Source organism: Oryza brachyantha, chromosome 8 (assembly GCF_000231095.2).
Source record: "Oryza brachyantha chromosome 8, ObraRS2, whole genome shotgun sequence".
NCBI lineage: Eukaryota > Viridiplantae > Streptophyta > Magnoliopsida > Poales > Poaceae > Oryza > Oryza brachyantha.
In genome coordinates this window covers 17,115,830-17,140,834 of record NC_023170.2, presented here as the reverse complement: position 1 = coordinate 17,140,834, position 25,005 = coordinate 17,115,830, and the positions used below count along the sequence as shown (strand labels likewise).

Below are 25,005 nucleotides of genomic sequence, written 5' to 3'. Positions count from 1 at the left end.
TCTCCCCCCATTATTCTTACTTTTTTCCACGCATATTTTTCGAACTGACAATTTACATAGAAAAATTATAGTTTATCATTTTATCTTTTAAAATATTTTTTTAACTTTATAGTAGCTATTCCATCATTTATACCCTTAAAAAACTATAAAAAATCATATATCTTTCATCATGAGCTATAAAGTAACACAACCAACCTACGTGGAGCAGCTGTATCCAGAGTTTCACTTATCACGATTATTGCAATAGTCGTACAAGCTGTCAGGACACGGTAACCATACATTTTTGTTTGGTAAAGATCACCAGAATTAAAAAAAAATTGAAAAATAATGAAAAAAATCATGGAGGTATATTGGGTTAATCGTGACATATCATATAGCTTTCACACCAAAATCGTGATCATTGATATCGTGCAAACTGTTGTCGTGATTATCGTCCTAGATGTTAGGATTATAGTTATTGCCGAAACCGCTACGATAATTGCCCAATATCGTGCGATTGTCACTTAATATTAGGCGGTTTAACCACCTAACCTACAATAGTTTTTTAAAAAGTAAATTTGAATTCGTGCAATTTCTCCGCAGTTTTCAGGTATATATGTAAGAGGCGATAAGCCGATAACGATCTGAAACCGCAAAATTGGCAGTCCGAAACCGAGCTGCTCTGCCGTCGTCCCGAGCAGTTGGGCCCAACTTTCGAACGGGCCGAACGGCCCATCTAACGTTCTGGAGGGCTAGGTTGGTGACTGGGCTGCGGGCGAATTGATGAAGCCCATTCGGAGCCTGGACAAAACAAAATCCGTTCATAGAGAAATTTTAGGGTTGGTATGGTTTAGTGCTAAAATTGATCCTACCAATTTTTATCAACGCTAAATTTTGGCAAGTTTTGGCTTGATCAATTTTGGAAATGAAAATTTTGTGTTTGAATTGAAGCAAGAATAGCCTAAAATACTATTAAAGTGGCCAGTTTTATAGGCATGTCAAAACTTGGCTTCAATTCAAATAGATACTTAGCACTATTAAAATTACCAAATATTGCTAAGACCAATTTAGTCCACACACTAAACTAGCCCCTACAAATATCGGGAGTTACCATATTTTCTGTCCAGGGTATCAACTTTTTTTTAAAAAAAAAGAAAAGAAAATGTGGTACCTTGGTAAAAAAATTCTCATTCATGTTATGGATGGCCTTAGCTGTTTTCCTGGATCACTCATCTGAAAAATACTCTGATGGACTCATCATGGTCGATGAGTTCCAGTGAATCGCAAACACAAGCAGTGTACAAGTACATATATAAAGATAATGTGCAATGTCTTTTCAGTTTTTCAGTTCCTAGCGCAGCAGGAAAAGAGAAAAGGAAAAGCACGACAGACACGGCTTCGTGGTTCTTTTGGTATCAGAAAAGATTGCACAACAACAATAGTAGTAGGAGAACTTTGGAGGTCAAAAGGAAAAGGAAGATTGCTCGCGAATGTCTCTGTTCAATCATGAAAGCAACGATGCCTCACCGTCCCTCCCTTACCTCACTGTCTCAAGGACTCTGAAAGTGCATCCTCACCGCACTACACTGACGACCGTCTACTACTCCACTCATGCTAAAAATATAAGAATTTGTAATATTTAAATTTTATACAATAATATAAATATTTTTGCATTAATTCTTATGATTTTAATCATTCTATAATAATTCCAAAGCCGATTAGATGCTTATAAAGGAATATAATCAATTCAAAATTTAAAATTTAACACCGAAGTGAGTATAATTTTTAACACCTTCTTAGCCTATGATAAATAACATAGAAACCTTATATTTTGAAACAGAGAATATACATCATCTATTACAAAGGAGTATAATAAAATAGCAGTGTTAAATTAGACATTATGTACTACCGTGTATTTAGGATAATAGTTAGTTGTTATTATCCTGACGTTATACGAGCTGGAATAGGTTAGACTTATCATGTTGTTTGGAATGGGTTGATTCTAGTTAAATGTTTGGTTCGAGAGATAAGATGTGCCTTTTTTTTTTTTTTTGATAGAAGGGACAGGGGATTGCCTGGGTGGACACCGTTTGCATTCACCGTCGCTCATCTGATGGCTGGCGTGTGCACGGAGGAGCTCACGCCTCTCCAAGATCTAGCATGTGGAGAGGCGTGATGGCGACGAGTAGGTGTGGAGGAGCTTGGCCCGACGGGTTTGCGGAGGAGTGGGCGGCCGCCGTCTCCTCCTTTCCCTTCGTCTCGCAAACACCATCAAATCGCCCTCCCCTCGATCCTCTCCTCTCCTATATTTGATTTGGTGTGCTGCCTGAGGGCATCGCGACAGCGGGAAACGAACGGAGGAGCGGCACGCGTGCACAGGAGCTATATATGCTAGGTGACGGAGAAGACGAGCGATGTGTAGTGTAGTCCAGCCAGGTGCCTGTGGCTCGAGCTTGTGCACCCCTTTTTTCTTTTTGGTTAATTGGACCAAACCTATACTTTTCATGTCTGAACCAAACAACCTAAAATATTGTGTCACCTCCAATCCAATCTCTCGTAACCCACCAACCAAACAAACCCTAACAATACGTACATAAAAAATTTATCCATAAATACTTTTTAATTGTTAATAGACAATTTTCGCTTATGCTTACTTCTAGCAAAAAGACGATTCCAGTGTTTATCATGGCTTTCATGCTAGTGGTATGGTTTGGTACTAGCCTCTGTCACTGTCGGCGTGCTAATGGTTTCATTTTTTTAAAAAAAAATTAATGGTTTGGTTTTTTCGTTGTAGGAAAATATGTCTACGTTCTGCTTTGCCGCAGGAATTTTACTCATGTGACTGTTGACTGAGAGCTAAGTCGAACATATTGGTGGATGTTTCACAAATTTCTTCACTAATTGGTTACTCCAACTTATACAATAATGTACATCACTTACGACTGGATTTTGAGAGGTTTAGGTTGAAATTTGTGTCTCCACTACCGTAACAAATCAACATTTCTAAAGGGAACCATATCTCTACTAGTTTCCTATTGTCTCATCTGTTAGATAAAAGGACCGCGGAAATTTTCCCACATTGTCTGTATAAAAATAATATAAAATTTGTTATTTTTTCCGATACTTCCTGTTTCTAAATTTCTTTCTTTTAATTGTTGTTAGCATAGTATTAAAGTTACAACTAAATAGTTTAATTTATAAATAAAATAATCCTAACCATTTATCGTATCATATGTGAGAGTCTGGCCTTGCAAGCACGTGTGGTAAATATTACTATCTCTGACTTTCTAGTTTTATTCGTATTCATCCATTGATGAATATATAAAATTTTTATATATTACTATGTCTAAATTTATTAGCATCCGTATAAATCTCAACCAGACTAAAAATTCTTATATTATGAAACGGTTCAGTAATAAATATAAATATCATAATATATTCTAGTGTTGCTTAGTTTTTTATAGATACTAATAAATCTAGATATATATACAAATATTAATAAATAAATAAATTTATATATAGCCAAAATAACTTATAATATGAAATATATTCACCCTATCTTTTGGCTTTTTCTTATACTTATAAGTTAAAGTTTGAATTTTTAACTTTAAAGATTTTTATCTCTGAAGTTTATTTTACAACATTCGTTTTTAAATCACTATTAACATGTATATAAAAAATTTATTCATAATTTATTTCCTACATGTAAATATACCGTTTTATTTTTCTTTTACGAACCTCTGAAAATGACTATAACTAAAAAGCATAAAAGATGACCCATTATAAACAGTACTCCTTACTGGACATGTGCTGCCGTAAGCTGGATCTGTCGGCTCGACTGCAACGCAACCAGACCCAAGCAAAGCAGTCCAAACAGCTCAACGACAAGAGCGGTGGCCGACGACGATCCGACGGTCCACACGAGACGTCAACCTCCATCACCAACCCTCGCAGTCCTCGCGCGGCCGGCGACACGATCGCAGCCGCAGCCGCAGCCGCAGCATCACGGCTCCTCCCTGACTCCTCGACGCCATCCAATCCATCTCCTCCGCCGCGCGAATCCTTCCAAAACTCATCATTACATTGCACGCAACGCCAACGCCCCACGCCCCCCCCCCCCCCGCGCGAGAGAGAGAGAGAGAAGCAAGGGGAGAACTAATGGCGCCGCCGCCGCCGCCGCTGCCGGCGGCTGAGGAGGAGGGCTGCGTGGCGAGGTGGATGCGGCGGGAGATGCTCCTGGGGCTCGCGCTGGGGCAGTTCGTGTCGCTGCTCATCACCTCCACCGGCTTCTCCTCCTCCGAGCTCGCCCGCCGAGGTGATGGCCATCTGCTTCCCGCCCCACGCGACGATCGTGTCACGCACTGCCATATCAAACAGCGATTTTTTCCCTTCACGCCTCTCTTGTTTTTGATTTTTATTTTTCGATTGTGCTGTTTGATTGGAGTAGGAGTAGTTCGTTACGATTGGCTCTCTGTTGGACGGTGGAGACATCTCGTTCTCTCTGCGATAATGTTTGGGATTTTTTTTTCAACTTTTTGATGAGGTAATTAGTTCCAAGAGATAAAAAAAGATTACTGTTTTGACTTTTCGAGTGGCGCGGGGATGGAGTTTAGGGATTCGGGATTGTTCCTGCATCTTTGTGTTCTTGGTTTGCAGAGCCTTTGGTAGACAGAAAAGATAATTCTTGGAGCCTTTCGATTAAAATACGGGGTTTACTGCCTTTCAGGGACTTTATGCAACATCTGATGCCGTCAAGGTTTACCTCCTTTTAGTTCTGTAGCGCTTTTGATTAAACAAAACCCCATGGGGAAAATATGATTCTTTTAGCTGTATGGTGTCAGTTTAGATGTTGTCACTCAGTTCAGATGGTGCTGTGATGCATCAATTCTGTTAAGTAAACTCAAGGACTAAAGTCTGAAGATAATATATATCTCATTGTTGAAATGATATTTTTGCAGGTATAAATGCACCAACATCTCAGTCCCTGTTGAACTACATCCTTCTTGCCCTAGTCTATGGTGGTATACTCATCTACCGGAGGCAGCCACTCACGGTATGCCGGCATCCTGACCTGTCCTTAATCTGCACTAGGAATTGATATATAGATGCCATAATGAGCTGTTCAATGAGCAATTTTAGTGATGAATTGTAGAAACGTACAGGACCTGGAGTTCTGTACCGTTGTTCTTAGCTACTACTACCTCCGTCCCAAATTAATTGCATTTATAGATTTTCATGTCTCGCGTTTCACTGTTCGTATTATTTGAATTTTTTTTATATTTTTAAAAATAGTCACAGATAAAATATTATTCATGTTTTATCATCTAGTAATAATAAAAATTCTAATCATAAAACTTTTTTAAATAAGACGGACAGTCAAACGTTAAACCCAAACAATGCAAAAATACACTCTTTGGGGGAAGCGGAGAATACTATATATGTACAGCACATGGCCAGCCTTTAGTTTATTCTTTTTGACTAGTAGCTGGTTGTAGTTTGGTTTGCATTGTTTTCCTTCTGGGCCGTTGATGATTGTAGGCTACAAGATTGGCATATCTTATCTTTATGGACAGGACCTGTGATCGCTGCCTTTAGAGTCTGATGCTTATTCTGATTCTGTTCTTTATGAGTTTGCAGACTATTTTGGTTGTTGGCTGACATGGCCATGTGAAATTATCCACGATTATTAAGATTGGAAGTTCTCAATTTCTTTGTGCAGATAAAATGGTACTACTATCTGATCCTTGGGATTATTGACGTGGAAGCGAATTATATAGGTATGTAGCAAAAACAAGTTAAAATAATAGACTACTTCTACCACTTATGTGTTAATGTAAATTTTAGTTTATGTTGCAAAACGTGCAAAATCTCTTGTTGTTTACACAGTCGTCAAGTCTTATCAGTACACATCTTTGACAAGCGTGATGCTCTTGGATTGCTGGTCAATTCCTTGTGTGATTGTTCTTACATGGATATTTTTGAAGACCAAGTATGGACTCAGGAAGTTCATCGGCGTTGGAGTTTGCGTGGCCGGACTTATATTAGTAGTATTTTCAGATGTCCATGCCTCTGATCGAGCTAGTAAGGACATAACTTCTCATGAAGCAATTTATACTAGTTACAGCTATAAAGAACTTTTCTGTGATTTCTTTTCACAAATTCTGATCAGAACATAAGTAAAGTTCTGAAATGTATTGCAGAAGGACCCAACCCTTTGAAGGGAGATTTGCTTGTGATCTTTGGTTCCATGCTTTATGCTTGCAGCAATGTTACAGAGGTAGCAAAGTACCTCAGTTCACCTTTTTCCTATTTTCTTGTGGCAATTATCAGATTACTTATTGGCATGGTCCTCAACTGTAGAGTCAATAGTGCATAAATATATATTTATCACTTCCTGATATTTCAGGAGTATCTGGTCAAGAAAAGCAACAGAGTTGAGTTGATGGCAATGCTGGGACTTTTTGGAGCTGTTATCAGTGGAATACAAATGTATCCTTGGACTCTAATCCTTCTATTTTATTTGATATTTTTTCTGTTAAAGCACTCCTTTTCTTACCTACATTGAATTGAATCAGTAATCAGCACCTTTACTACTTTCAGTATGTAATAATCTCATCGTTTCTAATATATTGATCACATTTCCATAATTCTGTTTTTCTTTGTAATTCTTGTACACAATACATCCTATAGTTTTTCCTTGACATAGCTACAGAAGTATACTTGAGAGAAAGGAACTTCATTCAATTAATTGGAATGCTGGTGCAGTAAGTCTCCATCCTTCTGCTGCTTTGCATATGGCACACTGTTTTTAAGCTGTAGCAGCCATGATGGAACTTCAGACAGTTTATTTAATCTCTTCAACTCTATTTGATACTATAAACTAACAGCAAAATGGTTACAATACTTGACAACTATAAAAGCATTTTATGAGAACACTGTGTGGTCTCCCAACTGAATCGCTCCAATGCTCATACTCCTCTGCTTTCCATATCTGTTGGCAGTTTGTAACCATTAAATTTCTTGGCATGACCATTTCTTATATTTTTTCAGGTGCTTCCTTTTCTTGGATTCGCATTAGCAATGTTCTTGTTCTACTCAACTGTACCCACAGTACTGAAGGTATTGCAGAATCATAGGCCCAGTTTAGTTTTCAAAAATTTTCACCAAAAAACATCACATCGAATCTTTGAACACCTAAATAGAGTATTAAACATAGATAAAACGAAAAACTAATTGCACAGTTATGTGAGAAATCGTGAGACGAATCTTTTGAGCCTAATTAGTGCGCGATTAGCAATAAGTGCTACAGTAACCCACATATGCTAATGGCGGATTAATTAGGCTCAAAAGATTCGTCTCACAGTTTACAGGCCAGTCGTGAAATTTGTTTATTCATTCGTGTTCGAAAACCTCTTCCGATATCCGGTCAAACATCTGATATGATACCTAACAATTTTCATTTCGCCAACTAAACACCCTCGTAACTTCTTACTGACAAAATTACTGACTAATTTCAACGATGACAACTTCGAGTGCATGACGAAAATGGTGCCAACGAACTCGCATCCTTTTCTTATCATTGTCGTGGCCTGTTGCAGATATGTGGGGCAACAATGCTGAACCTCTCGCTGCTGACTTCAGACATGTGGGCTGTTCTGATCCGCATATTTGCTTACCACGAGAAGGTCTGCACTCTGCACACTACACATGGTGATCAATTCTTGAACCGAACTGTACTGACCAAAGCTCTGTTCTTTGCCAATGGCCAGGTCGACTGGATCTACTTCGTCGCCTTCGCCGGCACAGCGGTTGGCCTCCTCATCTACTCATACAAGTACGCTTTAGCTGACAATCGCTGCATCCTGACATGTCTACATGATTCTGTAATCTTTTGCCATTTCCTCTGAAACTGATAGCTCTGTAACTCGCAGGAGCTCCAAGGAGGCCGAGGAGACGGCGCAGGTCGCCGGAGCCAGCGACGAGCAGGGCAAAGCGGGTGATGAAGAGGCCGGAGTGCAGAGCTCGGCGTGAAGCTCCTGCGCCTGCATCGGCGGCGGCCGGATCTGCAAGAATGCTACAGGGAAATATGTAATTGTCGATGAATTAACAACAGGCCATGTCCAGATTTGTCACTGGAAATTGGTTTTTTCTCGGACGGAGAGAGCAGAGTGGAGACTGGAGAGAGGGAGGAGAGGCAGCCATTTGATTGAGAAGATGTACACCGATGATTAGTGGCCAAGCCAATTTCTTTGTTTTTGTCTTTGCAACTGGCAGCAAAAAGGCAAATGCTACTACTCCATCGCGGTTTTCAAAAAAACAATTTTGATCACTATTTTCATATATATACCACACACGATTTTATTGAAGTAGATTTCAAGACTAATCTATACATATAGTCTCCATGTTTTTAGAGTAAATAGTTTGAAAGTTGTTTATAGTCCAAAATGGACAAGTACTGTATTATGGAACCGGAAGATGTATTATGGAACCAGAGGGAGTATAATTTTTACCGGGAAAAGTAAAACTTATAGACTTAATGTAAGCGAATGGTGCATAACAAGGAGAAAAAAAAGGAGTAAAACTTAATCTTGAAATCGTCAGAATTATAGCACATAATTTTGAAACACTACTAAAATGATACGATGCAAGAGAGTTCTTCCTTGAAGCTCGTGTGGTAGTAATCCCGTAGCGAAAGTTCCTTCGGTGTTGCAAGGTTTTGTATCTCAGGAAACCACGCTAGCTACGTGTCAACAATGTCCATTAGTCGGGGGCGAATCTAGAATCTAAAGTTTGGAGGGGCTGGTTACCTTCTTCTTCCTCCAGCCTCCTCTTCTTCCTTCCTCCCCGTTCTTCCCTTTCATCTTCCTTATTTTCTGTGGGAATCCTGCGTGTAGGGGACTGCAGCCCCCACATCCACCACGCTGGATTAGCCCCTGCCACCAATAGCACCTTAAGTTTAAGGCCCGCTCCTTCTCCAAATGTCAACGACTCGAGGCTATTCCAAGATATAAGCTCAAGCATCGTGAGACCTGTGAAATACTTGTTCTCAAAAGCAAACCTAAATCTCTTTGACCGTTTAAGAAAAAGTCTCTAGAACTTAAGAATACGTGAGAGAGGCTCAAAATCAACCAGGAGTAGCCAAAAGGCACAAAAAATGAAAATGGAATTGTTCAAAAGGCTAAAGGGTGTAGGGGGCCTAGGGGCTGTTTAACCCACACTCTATGTTATCCAGTCGTTAGACATAGCCCAACCATCGGAGGTTCCGATCTTTGGAGCCCAGACCCTTTGGCCAACAACACTTAGAAAAAGTTGTTTATCCAGCTGATCGGACCCTACCGTCATTGGCTAGTAGAACTCTCTCAAATTGGTGCAAGTGTTGTGCTAAGTATGTCTCAGATCTCAATGATCTTTGAGCACAAGGAATAAAAGTAAACTTTTTGTAACCACGGCTTTCTTAGGACTAGAATTTATACCGAAAAGTAAATTTAATTGGCTTGGCTTAGCTTGCCTCTTTCTTCCAAATTCACCGTGGGTTCATGATTCAGGTTAGGCCATGTTTGTTTCCACTTAAGATTATTATAATCTAGATTATTAGGAATAATTTAAAATAAACAGATAGATTATTGTGATAACTTATTATAATCTACAAGCTAGATTAATATAATTTGATAAGCACCTTCATAGGTGTTTTTTTTTTCGGATTATTGGTTGGATAAGACCCATTGCCCTTTGACATTTTAAAGTAATTACGTACATTGCCACCACTTATCCCAAAATAATTGAGGGCATTTCAGACTTTAGTCATGCAAACTCAGTAATCTAGCCTATCAAATAATAAGATAAACAACCAGAATACAACTTATTCTCCTCCAGCTTAGTGTAATTAGTAATCTAGCTTAATAATCCAACCTACAATAATCCTAAGTAGAAACAAATAGTGCCTTAGGATGTTCAATCTTATATCATTTAAATCATTAGTCTCTTAGACCATTTTATCACTAATCATCTAAGATCCACTTTGGAAGGGTTTGATGCATTTTCAACTGTAGTATTTGTAATAATCCACTAGACGAAATACTATTGACCAAATTAAGATGGCCAGGATTGGCCGGTAGCCCTTCACTGGTCAACTATTGGGTTTGTTTTAGTTAGAACTTAAACCAAACACACTTCCGATCAACGCATCTTGGAGTTCGACATATTCATTCAACAGAGGAATTAATGCACGTAGTTGACGACCTGTGGATCATATACGCTCATAGGCATACGCATAAGATAGCTATGTGGATGAAACAAGATGATGACTTGGAGCAACCTATGCCAAGAACTTTTTAAATCCTACTATGCGTTTGTCACTTAGATTTTTCTTTCTTTTTTCTTTTTTTTTTCACGCACAAGTGGTTGAATATTGTATTTTTAAAATATTTTATACAGAAGTTTATAATCTTGTATTTATAAAGTAGATTTTTATTATATTAATTAATCCTATCTTATATACCATTAAATAGCTATATAAATTAGAAAAACTTCGTCCTCCCATACTCGAAAGAACATGCACACCAGCTGTGCATTGTATTCGCCACAGCTTATTTTTACCATAATGGCAGGGAGCAAAACCGGCCAAAGGATGTAGATTTGTAAGGATTAATTTACAAAAGTACATTTTACTTTCCTATAAGTCGTTGATAGGAAACATTTCATCTATTCAGATCTTTTGATTTTTTTTAATATTAATTGACGTGCGTATGTACTCTAATTATTCTCTATTGACGTGGTGAAGTAAATGAGGTTTTTTTAGTTTACTCACATGTGATTCATTAAATTACTGTGTTCCACGAGTGCATATAGTTTTTCGCCTTTGCTATTATGCAGTTGCTTAAAAAATTTTAACGTGTCAGTCGATTCTTCTATCCGTCGGATTTGTTTTAAGATATGTGCATGCTATTAGATTTAGGCTGTTGAATACTGATCCCAAGATACACATAAACGGACTGACGCAAATAAAATTTCCAGTTACTTGATCAATAGGCAGACCTATAGTTTTTTATCTAGCAACTTCACGAAGAGTTTAGGAAGGAATTAAAGCACTGTAGCCAAGGCTAGAGTGATGACTGATAAGTGATAAGTAGTAGCGTCAGTGTACAGTGTACTTAAGGTCGTCTTAAGCTGACACAACACAATAGCAAACGTACTTAGCGTCAAGCTCAAAGCATATAGCCATGGCGGCCAACATCGCCGCCTGCTTCGTCCCCCTCGTCGTCCTCGCGCTCTTCTACTTGGCCATCTTCCCCAGCGACTTCACCCAGCTCAGGTCGGAGCTTGCGCCATGCGACAGCAGCAGCACCACGACGCTGGTGACCGACAAGGCGGCGGCGGCAGACGTGGACTTCCGGAGTTCTTCGGCATCTTCACCTGCGCCCACCTGTACGAGCGGCGCGCGCTCCTCCGCATGGCGTACGCGCTCCAGCCGCGGCCGCGGCGCGCCGCCATCGACGTCCGGTTCGTGATGTGCAGGCTGGACAAGGAGGAGGACGCCGTGCTGGTGGCGCTGGAGATCATCACCCACAACGACATCCTGGTGCTCAACTGCACCGAGAACATGAACGACGGCAAGACGTACGAGTACTTCTCGTCGCTGCCGCGCCTCTTCGCCGCCGGCAGCTACGACTACGCCGGCAAGATCGACGACGACACGTACTACCGGCTGGAGGCGCTGGGCGACACGCTGCGCCGGAAGGCGCGGCGGGACATGTGGCACGGGTTCCTGAACCCGTGCCACACCGCGCCGGAGTGGCAGTACATGTCCGGCATGGGGTACATCGTGTCGTGGGACGTGGCGGAGTGGATCGCGGCGTCGCCGGAGCTGAGGGAGGACCACGCCGGGTCGGAGGACAGGGCGTTCGGGCGGTGGCTGTGGAAGGGGCGGAGGGGGAAGAACCGGTACGGCGAGGAGCCGCGGATGTACGACTACCTGGACAGGGAGATGTACGCCGAGGTCACCTGCTACCGGCACGAGCTCATGGCGGACACGGTGGCCGTGCACAAGCTCAAGGACCGCCTCAAGTGGGCTCGCACGCTCGCCTTCTTCAACTCCACCGACGGCCTCAGGCCTTCCAACCTCTACCAAATTGACCTCACCCCTAAGATATAGATTAGACCTACCTAAATTTGGTTGATTTTGTGCCATTAATATGTTGGAAATTCATGGTTTTGATTTTGGAGCAAAAGTTCCTTGTTCACTTTAATAACATCTAAAAAAATAGGCATGAAAAGGTTGTCATCCAAATCATTAAGGGATCGGAGGCAAAATATCACGGGTCAAATAGATGAGGGAGGTGGTATACCTAGTTTTGTGATCGAGAGAAGTAAATTAGACTCCAACCATAGCTGATGGAGGCAAAATAGGCTTTTTTTTTCCTTCTAAAATTCACCGATAGGGCACATCTACTCCTTCATATTTAAAGGTATTACAGTTGGATTTTGGATATTAAGTTTGATTATCATCTTAGGAAAAAAGTCCATATTACTCTCTTGAACTATCTTATTGTACCATTTAGCCCCCTAAACCTATTTTTCACCCCAAACTATTAAAAAATGTGCACTTTACTCTCTACCACTACTTCTATTTTTTGTTTATCTATCTATATTAGTCATAGTTTACACTGAAATTTTGTTAGGATGATAGACGCTTTCAACGTATATCTCATCGATCTTTTAGAATTTTTAAAACCATTTACATAGTTTGAAGCATTTAAACATCAATATTTTAAAGCTCAAGCAAATTGCCATGAAAGGAATTGAAAATGTTTTTGAAACTTTGATAGTGGTGTCATCTTAAGATATCAAAATTTTACACTAAAATTGTTAGTATCTCAAGGTATTTTTTAGAATGGTAGGAAAGCCCTTAGAAGAGAGATTTGCTCCAGTCCAACAAAAAGTATCTCGAGGTACTGATATCTCACGGTACTAAATCGTTTTACACCGTTGGATCTAATTAAGTATGATGGATATTATTAGATGCAACGATCAAAACAATATGGTATAAAGAAAGAGGATAGTAGAAATGAGGACTTCACGCTGGTATACAATATATGGTAGATTAGTATCTATTCTTGAAACATGAGAGCAAGCAAAGATATATTACGATGCTTTTGTGCTCGCCAAGTCAGCTGTGCTCAATCGATCACCTGCAAGCTAGCCAAAGTATCACCGATCTCCTCTTGCTTTAATTTGCCTTGTTGAACACCAGGACGTACAAGCAAGCTAGGCATCTTCTAACTAAAGGACTTTGATATGATATATATATAGAGAGAGAGAGAGACACTCGTTAATCTGTTGCTAGCTTTGGCATTGTGCGCTCAACCACAGAAACGAACTGCAACAGAACAGAAGAGCTAGCGCCGTGGTCGATGGAGTCGACGGTGCTGAGCCTTGGCAAGTTCGTGCTGGGCGGCGCGCTCGGCTACGCCCAATCCGCCGTCGCCGAGGAGGTCGCCCTGCAGCTGGGCATCCAGCGCGACCATGCCTTCGTCAGGGACGAGCTGGCGATGATGCGGTCTTTCCTCATGGTAGCTCACGAGGAGGAACGGGAGCACAACAAGGTGGTCAGGACCTGGGTGCAGCAGGTCCGCGACGTTGCCTACGACGTCGAGGACTGCCTCCAGGACATGGCCGTCCGCTCATCGCGGTGGCGCAAGTGCTGCAGCCCGCGCGCGCTGCTTGAGCGCCGCCGCGTGGCCAAGAAGATGAAGGAGCTCCGAGCCAAGGTCGAGGATGTCAGCCAGCGGAACATGCGCTACCGCCTCATCAGGGCATCCGGCTCTGGCTCCGCCGCCGGCCGGCAGCACCTGGCTGGAACGACGCCGATGCCTGCAGCCAGCGTCGACGAAGCGAGGTGGCAGCAGGAGAAAGCAAGCGCTGATCTTGTTCGACTAATCAGCAGGAAGGACGACGAGCTTAGAGTGATCGCCGTATGGGGACCGAGTGATGCCCTCGACAAGACATCCATCGTCAGAAGGGCCTATGGCGACCTCAAGACAAGCGGCAAGTTTGATTGTTACGCCTGTGTCAGCTTGATGAGTCATTTCAATCAGAAAGAGTTCCTGCTAAGCATTGTCAGCCAATTCATCGAAAATCATATTGAAGCAGCCATGGAAAGACAAGAAAAACAAGCTCCACCAACAGACGTCCTACGAAACATGGTGATGGCGAAGGAGGATGATATCTATTTGGTTGATGCGTTCCTTGGATACGTGGAGGAGAAGAATTACCTGATTGTGCTTAATGATGTATCCACCATTGAAGAATGGGGTCGGATTAAACCATATTTCCCAAACAACAAGAAAGGGAGCCGGGTTATAGTGACCACAAAGCAAGTTGGGGTTGCAACTTTGTGTGTTGGGCCAGAGAGTGCAGCACCAGAGCTTATGCACATTTCTTCAGATAGGACTCTGCATGTATTCTACGAGAAGGTAACATTCAAAGTCCCCAAATCCTCCACAATTAGCATACTACCTCTTGTTGCTCTCATTTGTTCTTCGTTTTTCTGGTTAACAAAAATGCTCGCGAAGTTATATCATAGGATTTGCCATCTAAACTACCACTGTGGAGACGCTTCTCCACAGGCGTGGCATGCATTTTCATCTCAAATAGAAAAACAATTGACAAATTTCCCAAATTCGCATTCAGCAGTTTCCAAAATCCAAATTCACAACCCCTTGCCGAGCCAAACCACGGTAAGGACCTCCTCCACTCCGGTTACCGTTCTGCAGCCACCTTTTCCACGCTGAGGCTCGCCGTATGTCACAGGAGGCCCTCCTTTGAAATCCTTGACTCCCATTTCAAATTTTGAATTCGAAGTATCCTTGAAAACCCATCCCAAAAATCCATATTCAAATCCAAGTCCTGGAATTTTGAATCTCGTGATTATAATCCATATATATTCAAATCCTTCAAGTTCAATCTTTCGAAAATTCTCATTCAAATTCCCGAGCTCGACTTCCAATTCAAGTTTCATATTCAAATTTAAACTCCTAAAAAATATTCAAATTCCTAGAATTTTCCATGTTTTCTCTAGTTTTGGGCAAAAGTATTTATTCTTCCTCTGGCCCAGCCAGCCCAGTCCGGCCTCCTGCCCCTTCCTTCACTCTTTTTCTTCTCTACCTCCATCCTTGTGGCCTGGCCTGTGTGGCCCAGTTGATATCAATAATGTTAGAATTTTAACGAAACCTTCCTAGAGGATTTGTACCGATATCGGTCGGAAGCCGAAATTCATGTATAAAACAAGAGTAATTTTACAGTTCTTAAGAAGATGCCATGAGATATCAAATTTTTAGTGTAAAATTTTGGTACCTCTTTGTACCTAGGTACTAAGAGGTACTAAATTTTACACTAAATTTTTGAATAATTCATGGTACCTTCTCAAGGACTGTAAAATTACTCATAAAACAAACATACTATTATATTCAGGTATGCTTATGTGTGAGTGCACGCTCATACTACTTTATACAATCATACCCACATGAATACATCATGTTATTCATAATAAAATCATATAATTCATAATCAAGTGAGCCCATAAGGATATACCCCAAATAATAAGTTCAATAGTTGATAGAAACTCAATGATATCAGAAATTAACAATAAGTTCAACAACAAATATAACCAAAAGATATATCACAAATAATAAGCAGAGAAGTGAGAATTGGGCGGGCTAAGCAGACCCTACGTTAGATGGGGTCAAGTGGGTGAACTAGCGCTGGTCATCAAAGTTGGTTGGGGCGGACCATGGTGGATGCGGCTACTGGTTGTGCATAGGGTTAGCTACAATGAGACTCATGGGCCAAGGCCATTTTTGGCCTTAGGTCATATCACTAAAAAAACTTGCTATTGGGCTACCCTATTAGAGGTATTTTGGGCCTTTAGAGATTTCTAGGAATTACTGGGCCAATACGGGATAGCGACAAAACAGTTAGAAAAAAAATGTTTCTACTGCCGTTACTGTTACCACAAATTTCCGATATCGAATGGAACGATCAGGAACAAACAAAAATGGATTCGGAAATGGGTAGGATTTCCATGCTATTTTCATCCCTAGCCCATTTCACACCACACCGGCCTGCCTCCACTTACGCCTTGGTCGAGCTGGCCGATGGTCTACTACGCTGTCACAACCCATGCTCACGGCCAACTTCGCCCCGAGCATGCGGCCTGCCACAACCCATGAGGTGCTCACCCATAGCCACCGATAGGTGAGGGCTGTGTGCTAGGGTTGTCACATGACGCTGATAAGGTAGGCCCACTTATCAACCACAACACAGGCGTCGCCGCTACATTTGCCCATTGCATCGTGCTAGCCGAACCGCCTTCGGTTGTCACCTTTGCTCTACCACCTCTCACGATACCACCATTGCTGGCTATATAAAAAGGCTGGCGAACTCATACTCTCTCCCTACTCTTCCCAAGCATCCTCAACCCCTGCCACCACGCAGCCCCTCATTTCCTTTTTCCTCTTTGGTCGCCACAGCCACACTGCTAGCTCTTTTTCCCTCTAGTGAGCAGTCCCTCTATCCCTCTCTACTAGGGATGGCAACAAGGATATACCCATCGGGTATGGGCAGAATGTTCTCATCCCCGTGAGTTAAAATCTGTCCCGTTCCCATCCCCGTCCCCGCTCGCGGGTACAGATTTTTCCCCATCCCCGTCCCCGACCGGGTATTGCATACCCGTCGGGTACCCATGCCCGAGTACACACTCATCTAAAATCACTATTATATGGCAATAAAGATAACAAATTGTGCACTTTAAAATGGAAAAAAACAGAAGATAGGAACACAAGGCCACAACCACACTTCAGTTCTCCCTACATGGATCGAGAAAGCCATGCACAGATCCCACAAACGCTGAGAAGAGGTATTCAGATCCCACAAACCTTACTGGGCCTATTTGATATAGGCATGAATAGCAGTAGCAGGTTCCTCAACGGGTAACGGGGACGGGTATACAGAGAACATCCCCGTACCCGCCATACCCGCTGGGGATAGATTCTTGCCTATTTTGATACCCGCGGGAAGAGATATGATCCCATACCTATCCCCTAATGGAGCAAATACCCGTCGGGTATCGGGGCCCGTTGCCATCCCTACTCTACCGATCCGCAAATGCCCATTTGTAACACCCTTGTAACACATAGCCTTTAAATTTTGTATTAGTTCGCTCTACACATTGAGCGAACCCACGTTTGCATAGTATTACTCTTACACTTTCGAGTTTTTCGTCATCACTTTATGTAAAAGGGTTAACCCAAAGATATCACAGTTGGAGCATCAAGGCTTATAAACAGACCCCTACTCACCTAAACTTTTAAGATGATACTAAACCACCACTACACATCTATTTCTGGTGCACATACACCTAAACCACATTACTAATAGGCTTCAAATGGACTGAGGTGATACACAGTTCCACTCAAACTCATCTGTGCCCCTCCACCGCTAGGAGGTCGTTATTGGTGACTTATCCCAACTACCGTTTAGACCCAAGCTTTGCACCGCGACAACCATTTTCTGCCCATTCTTCTCACAATCCAAACCAACCAAGGTATTCACATTCTCCCCCTCTCCCTTCAGCAAAGCACCGCTCACCTCGAGGGTGATTTTTTGGTTTTTTTCTATGGAAAAAGTCAAATGATATATTTGTAAATGAAAAATAATACGTATATAAAAAACTTATATACATATTTTCAACAGTTTAAAAGCCAAGTCTAAAAAATAGACTTTGGTGAAAAAAAATCCTAATCAACTCTAAATTTAAGGTTGAAAATTCAAATTTTGGCTTATAAGCATAAGCAGAAGAAAAAAAAATAGGGTGGAAGGGATCACTTTCCTTGCATGCAACGCCAGATGATGCTTTCTTTTTTTTAAAAAAAATCGGATTCACCAAGCTGCCTGAACTATTTACATAAATAACGCACTTCTCCTAATCGCTTGTCTATGTGATTCCGCTGCAATTATTATTTTTATCTGTTTGGAACCATGAATTTCTGTCATCTGAAATTCGAAATTGTACCATCATAAAAAAACCAGCGGCACCCAATTCTTCTATGTGTTGTTGAAAATAAAATTGTTGGAGATCATTTTGACATGAACAAGTGCTCAAATAATATATGTGGGAATAGGTGCACTTAATAATTGATCACCATTTACTTACTTGTTCAGGGTGCTCAGGACGGAACTGATCCAACAAAGCACGGCTCCAGCTCAAAAAAGGAAGACGGTGCTGCTGCATTGAATGAATTTGAGCTCATTGGGCGAGTGGATGAGAAAAATGATATCACCAATCTAGTTTCAAAAAAAGATATCAAAGGACGTCATGTGATCTCTGTGTGGGGAATGGGTGGTGTTGGAAAAACCACTTTGGTAAGAGAGGTGTATCAAAGCCCAGAACTTAGTGGAATGTTTGATAAACGTGCTTGGGTCACAATTATGCGTCCTTTCAATTGCTCTCACCACCTTAAGAGTCTAGCTGTACAGTTTGGAGATGGGAATAAGGCAGATAATTTGACCGTACTTTTACAAGGAAAGAAGTACTTGATTGTTCTCGATGATGTATGGTTTATCAGTGAATGGAATGAGATTGTGCCACATTTGCCAGAAACTGCAGGAAGCTGCGTAATAGTGACCACAAGGCAACAGAGCATTGCTAAGCACTGCTCAAACAAGGAAAGCGATGACATACACATTCTCAGAATGCTAGAATCTAATCATGCTCGTGAGCTCTTCACAAGAAAGGTACGTACGTACTGACACCATTTTCCATCTTTTATTTGAGACTACATTACCATTCTGCATCATTTATCAAGTCTGTTCTCTACATTGCAAATGCATGTTTTAAAAAAACGGGATGGTATATATAGTTGTATAAGAAAATGCATAATTAGATCGATCATCAATAGAATACACTGCCATCACTACTATGCTACTACCTCCGTTTCATATTGTAAGACTTTCCAGCCTTACATAAATTCATCAATTGATGAATATGTATAATATATGTCTAAATTCATTAGCATTCATATGAATCTAGGCGAAGATAGAAAGTCTTACATTGTGAAACGGATGAAGTATTTGAGACAGCACTTCTACTCAAAAATATAAGCATCATATTTTTTTGGACAGATGGAATAGTTATGAGTTACTAAAACTGTGTCAATTTCAGGTGTTTAAGGAGGACAATTGGGAGGAGAAATATCCTGAGTTAGTTGGGCAAGTAGAACCAATCATTAAGAAGTGCAATGGACTTCCCCTCGCAATAGTCACCATAGGTGGCTTCTTGGCAAATCAACCAAAATCTGTTTTGACATGGAGGAAGCTAAATGAACATATTAGTGCTGAGCTAGAGATGAATCCAGAGCTTGATACTATCAGAACAGTCCTATTAAAAAGCTATGACGGTTTACCATACCATCTCAAGTCTTGTTTCTTGTATCTGTGCATCTTCCCTGAAGACCACAAGGTTAGCCGAAAACGTTTGATGCAACGATGGATTGCTGAGGGTTACGCATGCGAGGCACGCGGCAAATCTTCAATAGAAATAGCTCATGACAACTTCATTGAGCTCATAAGTAGGAGCATGGTCCTACCAGCTGCTCAAAATTCAATTAAACTTGGAAGAGGGATTGATTATTGCCAGCTACACGATCTCATGCGTGAAATCAGCATCACAAAGTCAATAGAGGAAAACCTTGTGCTTAGACTAGAGGACGGTTGTAGCTCAAATTCACATGGAGCAACACGTCATCTTGCCATAAGTAGTAACTGGAAAGGAGATGAACATGAGTTTCAAAGCATAGTGGACCTATCCCGTGTAAGATCAATAACGGTGTTTGGGAGATGGAAGCCTTTTTTCATTTCTGAAAAGATGAGGATGTTGCGAGTTCTTGACTTGGAAGACGCACATGGTCTAGTCGAACATCACCTTGAGCATATCGGGAAGCTTATTCACCTAAAGTACCTTTCTTTAAGTGGATATGGCAACATTCTTCACTTGCCAGATTCGTTGGGTAACTTGAGACAACTTGAGACACTGGACATAAGGTACACAACAATAGCGATACTGCCGAGAACCATCGTGAAGCTTCGGAAGTTAAAATATCTTCATGCCGGTGCATCTGGCATGTCGAGTAGCAAGAGTTTAGCAGAGAGAAGTCTACGGCTCTTGCGCAATGGGTCATGTCTCTGTGGAGCATGTTGTGCACCTTGTCTATTGGAAGACCTTGACTGGTATGAACCCTATAGCGCTGGTGGCTTCAGCAGACGTGATGCATGCAACTACATTTGTTGTGTGCAGCCCCATATTCTCTCGATGGACTTAGATAACTATTACCCTATGCTGCCACGAGGGATTAGGAAACTCAAAGGTCTACACACACTCCAGCATGTGCACCTCGCATGGGGGAATGTTGCTACGAGAGAGATAGAGAGGCTCACCCAGTTGCGCAGACTGGGCGTGACGGGCATCAACAAGAAGAACGGTCCAGCCTTCTGCTCAGCCATTTCCAAGCTCGGTAGGCTGGAGTCACTGTCGGTGCTTGGAAGTTATGAGTTAGGCCTGCGCGGATGTTTGGAGTACAGAGGCACATCGTCAACCTCCCCTTCTCCTCCGGAGAACCTACAGAGCCTCAGGCTCATAGGACAACTGGGCAAACTGCCGCAGTGGATCGGGAAGCTCCAAAATCTGATGAAGCTGAGACTAGAGGAGACCGCACTGGAGGATGCCGATGCCGCCATCCAAGTCCTTGGGGCGCTGCCAAGCCTGGCCATCCTGCGCCTGCAGGATTCGTTCAAGGGCGGGGTCCGCCCCAACTTCCGGCAACCGGAGGCCACCGCAATATTGTTCCCGAGCCTCAGGGTGTTGGACCTCTATTTCGTAGGATCGGGAAGTGGCCTCATCAAATCAGTGCAGTTTGGAGGAGGCGCAGCCCCCAAGCTTGAGGTGCTGCTGTATCTTGCCCATTTCTGTGACATCGGATTGTTGTCGGGTCTAGAAGAGCTCCCAAGCCTCAAAGAATTCATGCTGGACAACAACGAAATTTACACGGACGAATTTGTGGAAGACGTGCGGAAGCAGCTTGCCAACCACCCAAATACAAACAAGCCCCTTCTCAAGAGGTACGACCGTGAATTACTTTTTGCAAGGAATTAAGCTAGAAAGTACAACTGATCAATTTTGTTGGATCGAGTGTGTGTATATGCCCTCTGTAAGCTTTCAATCATCTTTATTTACTCTATGTATAACTATTTATAGTGAGTGCCTGCTACTGCATATATATGTATATATATATATATATATATATATATATATATATATATATATATATATATATATATATATATATATATATGAGTGTTATATCTCGTGCTGTTTCTGTTTCCCTCTCACTTGTGTATTCTGCAAACTGATGGTTGTCCATTTCGTTTCCTAGTTACTGCTGTCCGCCAACCTCAAATATTTTTGTATTGCTCTCTTCACTCCAACACCGAATAGAATTAAGTACCGTTTTAAAACTCCTAGCCAGTCATCTCCCTACTGCTCTCTTCCTAAGTTCGATATTTTGAGCAATTAATCTGCTGCTCTAGCTCAAAATAATTGGATTGCTATGTGTTCTGCTGAATCACCTGATGATATTAACTCAAACTAGCTTTGTGGCCTGCGCGCGGCTAACTTCGTTACGAAATTTCTTATATAATATCAAACATAGTGTCATATTATATTATAAAATATAAATATTAAAGTGACAATATAGTTTTAACCTCTGACCTAACTTAGATCAAACTTCTATATTTGATGCTTTATGTAAATTAAAACGGTGACTCATTTTATACTATCTTAACATCATAACAGATCTAAGATATAAGGATAATACTATAATATATCAAAATTGTACAAATTTTATGGGATAATATCTCTTCTTTCCTTCGTCTTCTTTAATAGCATACCTTTCATATATATTAATTATTTGTGATTATCTATAAGATGTTTCAAATAACATATGGTTCACTATAAAATAATTGAAATAGTTTTAGGCATTTGAGAAATTTTTATTGGTTTAATCTTGAAAGATATCCTCGTAGGGATCAGATGGCAGCCGCGCTGATTAAAAAAAAACCCTGATATTTTTCCTTTCCTTCTCCGATTCCAAAAAAATATTATCTTTTCTTTTTTTATCTCTTATTTTCCTTCAACTGCACGATCCAAAAATATGATTTTTTTTCCAAAAAATCAACGTTCTTTTTTTTATTGAAAAAATCACGTTCTTTTTTTTCTGCTAGAAATCACGTTTTTTCTCTCTTTGTCCGATCCAATCCTTCCAAAAAAAATCCACGTTCTATTTTTATCCAAAAAAGTCACGTTCCTTTCTCCTAAATAAACTCTTTCTTTTTTACCTTATTTTCTCTCGATTAATATGGAATTTTCTAGCCCGTGAGAGCGAATGTGGTGATGACTTCTTTTCCTGTTACAGATGTAACCATCGATGCAAGTTTAATTCCACGCCTTTTTGTTGTGCCACAAATCGTCCAATTGTAGATGCGCCTTCCATCAGCTAGTGTGTGTGCCTTGTACATGGTCACAAATGGCTGTCGATTCTAGGATTTTCATTTCCTGTCATTTATTATACTACTTTCTGAAATAATTTGACTGCATGGAAAAGACTTTCATATATTGTTGTCAACACTGGGCACACTTGAATTGTGATTGTTAATTTTTTTTTCTCAAGGTTTTTTTTACTGTGTTTGCATTCAAAAAGGATAAAGATCCAACGCTTCATGGTGAAAGGTACAGTAGGAAAAGTATTAGAGGTACTTTAGTACAAAGGGTAAAAAATAATTATAAAGGGCATTTAGGTCCACCAATTTATAGAGATACCATATCTGTGGTGTGTACGTGGAATGAAAGATACCTGTTATATATGATTTAAGTGGTAGGGACCAGAATTGCTAATGTTCTGGTCAGTTTTCAAAGTTTGGTCTAATTTACGTGGTAGACACACATTTGCGTAATCTTCAAATATCTTTCCAATTTTACAGAGTGTGCCGCGCAGCAGTCGTTGAGTAATAAAAAAAACCAATGATCAACAAATAGTAAAGATTTACGTGCTCAACAAAATCCAATGCCAACCAACCCAAATCACCAAGTAAAATTTGCTATGTAACAACCTCAATCAAACCTAGCCTTCCAGCTAGAAAATCCTAAAATTCTGATAACAGTAGCAGCATCATTCACGTAGTATCAGATTTGAGATATACGCAAACGATGAGGTCGATAGCCCTTAGAAGAACGGCGGCACATGTGCCGCACCGATTACACATATTCATGTAGTATCTTCGAAATTTTTCTTCATTTCCCTTCCTACTGTTCTCGCCATTACTTTCATCCTGTGAGCATGTAAGATCATAAGCATGATTAATATTTTCTGATGAACAATTGGCTTGCGATTTGGTTTATAAATTAAATTTGGTTTGGAAACAATTAAGGTGTTAGTGCGAGTGTGTGTAACTAATGTGAGTCAGGTTGCGATATCTGTGCTCGGAAACGGTTGGTTTGTCTCTAGTTGTGCAGGTGACTTGAGGTCAATATCGATCAATGACGGTGGGATTGTGACTAGGCTCAGGGAGGAGCTGAGGTCCGGACGAACGAGGATGCCAGCTGACGATATTGAATACAAGTTAGCACATGGTGGAGCAACACCGTGTGGGATGGAATCGTAACGGGCTTCACATGTTGTGTGTGTAAGCGCCGGAAAAATTGGGAAGTAAATCGGATCAAAACTGGATGAGAAAAGGAAAGGAATTTGCTACAGGTTCGGACACTGTAGCAGCGTCGGATACTGTAGAGCCACGGTACTGTAGCACCCGGATTGCTGTAGCGTGTGGCACTGTAGCAACCGGCCCGGATTACTGTAGCACCCGGATTACTGTAGCGCGGCGGGTACTGTAGCAGTCGGACTACTGTAGTACGTTTAGACTTCTGCGACTGTGTCTGATTTTGGCATGTTGGATTTGATTAGGAAAACTAAGAGATGAGCCATATTAGTATAAGGAGTCCTACTCCTATTTGGTGATAGACTTTTCGATATAAATAGAGACCGAGGGGTATGCCCCTGGTGTGCTTTTGTGAGACTTAGTTGTTGATTCTAGATCGACGATTTTGATAGGAGTGCTGTTGGTGCACTTTGTAAATACCAGTTGATGCAACAAAGTCAAGATTATTCAATCTACGTTTTCGGCTTTCATCTACTGGTGATTTTTTTGGATTCCGACGATCCGATCGACATCATAGGAGTGGCGCGATTCAATGATCTGTTTGGCGGCACATGAGCGGCGCGATCAAGATAGCGGGGACACAGGAGCGACGCGATCAAGGTAGCAAGCCTGCGTCAATTTCTTCGACAGAGGTAATCCTTTATTCCGCAAAAGATTTTTGGGTTTTGTTTTTCCCTACCATTCACCCCCTCTGGTAGGTTTGTTTGATCTTGTTCGATCCTACAAGTGGTATCAGAGCCTCGTTTTCTATTTGATCTTCGCCGATCTTTAGATTTGTTTGCCATGGCTGAAAAGTTTTCAAACAAACCTCACATATTTAATGGATCTGATTTTGACTATTGGAAGAAAAAGATGGAATCTTATATTACATCTCAGGGTTATGATATTTGGCTTAAAGTTAATCAACCTTATGAGATTCCTGAACGCATTGATACTCCGGCTCTAAAATTAGAATTTGGAAATAATTGCAAAGCGCGCAATATTATTCTGAATGGGATTTCTCGCTCCGATTTTGATCGTGTTTCGCATCTTGCAACTGCTAATAAGATTTGGAAAGCTTTAAATGATTTTCATACTGGAACTTCAAATATCAAAGAGTTGCGAAAGGATGTTTTCAAAAAGGAGTACATAAAATTTGAAATGAAACTTGGAGAATCCTTGGATGACTATTTGGCTCGTTTCAATAAAATCTTGAGTGATCTTAGA

The 25,005-nt window shown here is 41.1% G+C and overlaps 2 protein-coding genes and 1 pseudogene across 2 annotated transcripts; all 3 read left to right on the top strand.

Moving 5' to 3' along the window:
• The first annotated feature begins 3,929 nt into the window (after positions 1 to 3,929).
• Positions 3,930 to 8,239, top strand: LOC102715967 (solute carrier family 35 member F1-like). Its single transcript, XM_040526535.1, has 11 exons — positions 3,930 to 4,294; positions 4,938 to 5,032; positions 5,699 to 5,756; positions 5,866 to 6,060; positions 6,180 to 6,256; positions 6,386 to 6,468; positions 6,692 to 6,743; positions 7,030 to 7,098; positions 7,578 to 7,664; positions 7,749 to 7,813; positions 7,911 to 8,239. Exons 1-11 carry the CDS (start codon positions 4,138 to 4,140, stop codon positions 8,008 to 8,010), a joined length of 1,038 nt encoding a protein of 345 aa, XP_040382469.1. The 5' UTR covers positions 3,930 to 4,137; the 3' UTR covers positions 8,011 to 8,239.
• A 2,959-nt stretch (positions 8,240 to 11,198) lies between these two features.
• LOC102715690 lies at positions 11,199 to 12,130 on the top strand (annotated as a pseudogene).
• A 1,258-nt stretch (positions 12,131 to 13,388) lies between these two features.
• Positions 13,389 to 21,181, top strand: LOC102715417 (disease resistance protein Pik-2-like). Its single transcript, XM_040527192.1, has 3 exons — positions 13,389 to 14,450; positions 18,196 to 18,768; positions 19,196 to 21,181. The coding sequence occupies exons 1-3, from the start codon at positions 13,389 to 13,391 to the stop codon at positions 21,179 to 21,181; spliced, it is 3,621 nt and encodes a 1,206-aa protein (XP_040383126.1).
• The last annotated feature ends 3,824 nt before the right edge of the window (positions 21,182 to 25,005 follow it).

Coding starts and splice junctions, on each gene's coding strand:
- LOC102715967 (XM_040526535.1), top strand. CDS start 4,138: ATGGCGCCGCCGCCGCCGCCGCTGCCGGCGGCTGAGGAGGAGGGCTGC. Junction 6,257..6,385: donor CTTGCAGCAATGTTACAGAG/GTAGCAAAGTAC, acceptor CTGATATTTCAG/GAGTATCTGGTCAAGAAAAG. Junction 7,099..7,577: donor CTGTACCCACAGTACTGAAG/GTATTGCAGAAT, acceptor GGCCTGTTGCAG/ATATGTGGGGCAACAATGCT.
- LOC102715417 (XM_040527192.1), top strand. CDS start 13,389: ATGGAGTCGACGGTGCTGAGCCTTGGCAAGTTCGTGCTGGGCGGCGCG. Junction 14,451..18,195: donor TGCATGTATTCTACGAGAAG/GTAACATTCAAA, acceptor TTACTTGTTCAG/GGTGCTCAGGACGGAACTGA. Junction 18,769..19,195: donor GTGAGCTCTTCACAAGAAAG/GTACGTACGTAC, acceptor TGTCAATTTCAG/GTGTTTAAGGAGGACAATTG.